This window comes from Salvelinus fontinalis, chromosome 3 (genome assembly GCF_029448725.1).
Source record: "Salvelinus fontinalis isolate EN_2023a chromosome 3, ASM2944872v1, whole genome shotgun sequence".
NCBI classification, from domain to species: domain Eukaryota; kingdom Metazoa; phylum Chordata; class Actinopteri; order Salmoniformes; family Salmonidae; genus Salvelinus; species Salvelinus fontinalis.
In genome coordinates, this window is record NC_074667.1 from 14,172,383 (window position 1) to 14,175,752 (window position 3,370).

Here is a 3,370-nt window from a genome sequence, read left to right on the forward strand (position 1 = left end):
TGGCTTTTCTGTATATAGGGCATGCAAGCTATGTGTATTGTGTAATCGTGTAGTATGTGTAATAGTTTCTCTGCCATTCTAAAGGTAAACATTTATAGGCCTACATCAAAGGCACTTTTTAAAACCATGGGGAAATAAAGTATACCAATGTGTTCCTACTACTAAGAAATATGACAAATTAAAAATCAATTAAATCAAGTAAAAAACAACACCAAAACTCCCTTTTTAAAGTAATGTATTAACCTCTTAATTAATCAGTAGAACTTGACTGTGGTGGCCAAGGGATTATTGGAGATGTATAACAGGTAAAACGTACTTAAGGAGTTCAAAGACTGTGAATCAAAGTTTAAATGTCAAGCTTCAAATATTGTGTTTGTGTTGACAATAAAATGCTTTTAAAGAATTGTAGATGTGTGGTGGTGATGCAGCAGCAGGGTTAGTTCATTCCAGAATGCTTTGACAAACTTAAATTCAGTCCATGTCAATTACACTTGTCCACCAGAAGGTAGCTTGGAGTTGGAAAGGCAGAATGTGGGACCTCAAGCACGACAAAATGGCAGATCATAGTCTGAAAAGAGAGAGACAGACATCATCAGATACTTGAATATTTTAGGGCCAGTTTCCTTGGCCCGGATGAGCTTATTCCTGGACCAAAAAGCATGCTCAAAGTAGAATCTCCACTGAAAGTGCTTTTTAGTCCAGGACTAGGTTTAATCTTGGTCTGGGAAACTGGCGAATACTGTGTATATGATCAGAGCTTAGGTAATCGTATTAATATATACTGTAGGCTAACTATTTACTTCAAGGTGAATGATGATTTAGCAGGTAAATTATACATTACCTTGAGATCCAGAGAATTCTGCAGGCTGCAATCAGCCAAGTTTACATTGGCTTCGTTCTTACACACAGTCTCTCCCACTTTGACAGTCATGGTGTACTTCACCCGAGCAGGAGGGTAAATCTAAAAGTCAACAGAAATATTTACGTAAGGTGAATACTTTAATCTACGTTTGTACTTTAAATATTCTCATTCAAGTCTAGTGCCAAATCCAAGGACATAATTACAATTTTAGTTCAATTAGTGATTAAGTATTTTTTCAGTTCAGTTAGTTCTGAAGAACTTATAACTATTATAAAACAAACAATATTTTACTGCAAGTGGTGTGCAAGTGTGCAGTCTACAGACCTGTGGCGTGGCAGATAGAATGTCGACGACCTTGTACGCAAAAGCATATTTGTCCATGCGATTATGGAAGTCAATGGCAAAGTTGGCTGCCTCTGAGGCATAGGAGTACTGTCCGGAATTGTCCCCCAACTCACAAGAGATCATGGTGAGTGCCGCAAGAATTGTGCACAAAGCATTCATCTCTGTACCATTCAAGTCTGTGGAGGAAAGAGAGCATATCTTTTACATATTTTGCCATTAGAGATTTGTTCTATTTTTCATTCTTTACGATAGCATAAAAGGCCAACTAAGCATATTAGAGGCATCAGGACTAGCTACCCTTCAGGTTTTGAAACAGCACGTATTGAACAATAGAGCGTGTTGAGAACAGAGCGGGTTGAGAACTTCAATATATGAATATCGTCTCAGAGTTCAGCATATTTTATGATAAAACGACATTGTAAAAATGTGTGCAGTACGTTGAGCACTATAATCAACAAAATACTCAGCCCGGATTAGACATCCCTGAATTATGAGGCACATGATTGCAGGTGGTAAGGTTGTTGGATATAATGCCAGTCAAAACCAGACCTAGGCATTATACAAGCAAGCTGGCATTTAGAAACTGGCATGACATATCCTATATTTGCTGTGTAATATATTTTCTGTGTCAAATAATAACATTGTTTAGAAATGTCCTAACAGAAACCATATGCTACTGTACATCTAGATACATTAAGCTGACACATTTGCCTTGAGAAGAAGAGAGACTTTAAAACAGGAAAAACATGCTCACCTGCAAGCTGCCTGAATGCTGAGTCATCTTCTAGCAGCTATTCTAGTTTACCCTGGAGAGGATATGCTGTCCTCCTCTTTGCTCAATGCGAAACATAGCATCAGTGACTCCCTTCCACTTTCACATCTATTGTGTTCAAGCTGGCCTTGAATTCCAATGATTAATCATTTCCACAGAGGTGATTCACCGCTACTGCTGCAGCTTCAGCAGACTGCAACTTGTTTCTGTCTGCTTCCCTTGTCCAGTTTGCATCGAGAGAGAGAAAGCAGAACAACACATTTCTTGCTGGATGATCCCTCAGGAGTCATTTCTTTACTGTATAACCCAACGCAATTACTTTCTGTCCTCATGGTTAGGTTTCACAAAACCAGGAAGTGACCTTTGACAGTATACAGGTGAGCTCAGTGAGCTCAGTGGAAGCCACGCCTACTCCACAGAACAAACAGTTATAACTTATACTGACACTCCGCTGCTCAGACTGTGAGTTTGTGTATCAACATGGCAGAGGCCATAGACTTGATCTGTTTTTCAATCTATCTGGATCTACTGGGGTGGCAGGTTAGAGCTCTAGAGCGTTGGGCCAGTAACCAAAAAGTTGCTGGATCGAATCCCAGGCTGACAAGGTAAAAATCTGTCTTCCTGCCCCTGAACAAGGCAGTTAACCCACTGTTCCCCGGTAGCCCGTCATTGTAAATAAGAATTTGTTCTTAACTGACTTGCCTAGCTAAATAAAGGTTCAATTAAACAATGTAAAAATACTGACGGATCCAGTGACCATTCCCTGTGGATACAGCTTACTTGAAGGGTCGGTCCACTTAGATAATTGAAGTAGAAATTCTGCACCAATATTTAGCTTTTAAAAGCCCACATGGAAAACTCAGAAAATCTGCATTTTGACATGTCCCTCCTCATTTTTTTTCTTCTCACAGACAGCGTCATTGAGTTTGAGTTTATTTTTACAGGGACAGTGCACAGTAATCAAAGTTTCAGTAAAAGTGTCGGTTTTAGCCAGCCGGCTAATTTTCAACCGCAGTCCCTGGGCAGGTTATTAAAAACAATTACACGTTTTGGTAGTGGCGCAATTAATAATTATAGCTAGTTGGCTAAGCTTTGATCAGCATGGGTATCCGAAAATAGCTGGGCACTGCCAAGAGCAAAAACAAACTGAGGAACACCATGTCGAGACCGATGCTGAGCTCACCTTGCAGCCTGCTAGCCCGACCACAGAGATTGAGAAGCCTAGCAGCCATTGCAATACCCACCCTTCCCCACGTGTTGCCTGCTGACCAACAAGATCAAGAAGAGCCATGGCCTAGCACCAGCAGCACGAGAGTATGATCACAACAAGCACCTGCACCTCTGTTACCCCAGACACTAGCACCTCACTACCTCGGTGATGAGGAGCCAGT

The 3,370-nt window shown here is 40.7% G+C and overlaps 1 protein-coding gene across 1 annotated transcript; it reads right to left on the reverse strand.

Moving 5' to 3' along the window:
* Positions 1–218: 218 nt before the first annotated feature.
* On the reverse strand, positions 219–2,255 carry zgc:194981 (uncharacterized protein LOC561073 homolog). The gene is made up of 4 exons (XM_055907191.1): positions 1,962–2,255; positions 1,187–1,383; positions 842–961; positions 219–568 (listed from the first exon to the last, which is right to left on the reverse strand). Exons 2-4 carry the CDS (start codon positions 1,364–1,366, stop codon positions 482–484), a joined length of 387 nt encoding a protein of 128 aa, XP_055763166.1. The 5' UTR covers positions 1,367–1,383; positions 1,962–2,255; the 3' UTR covers positions 219–481.
* Positions 2,256–3,370: the final 1,115 nt, after the last annotated feature.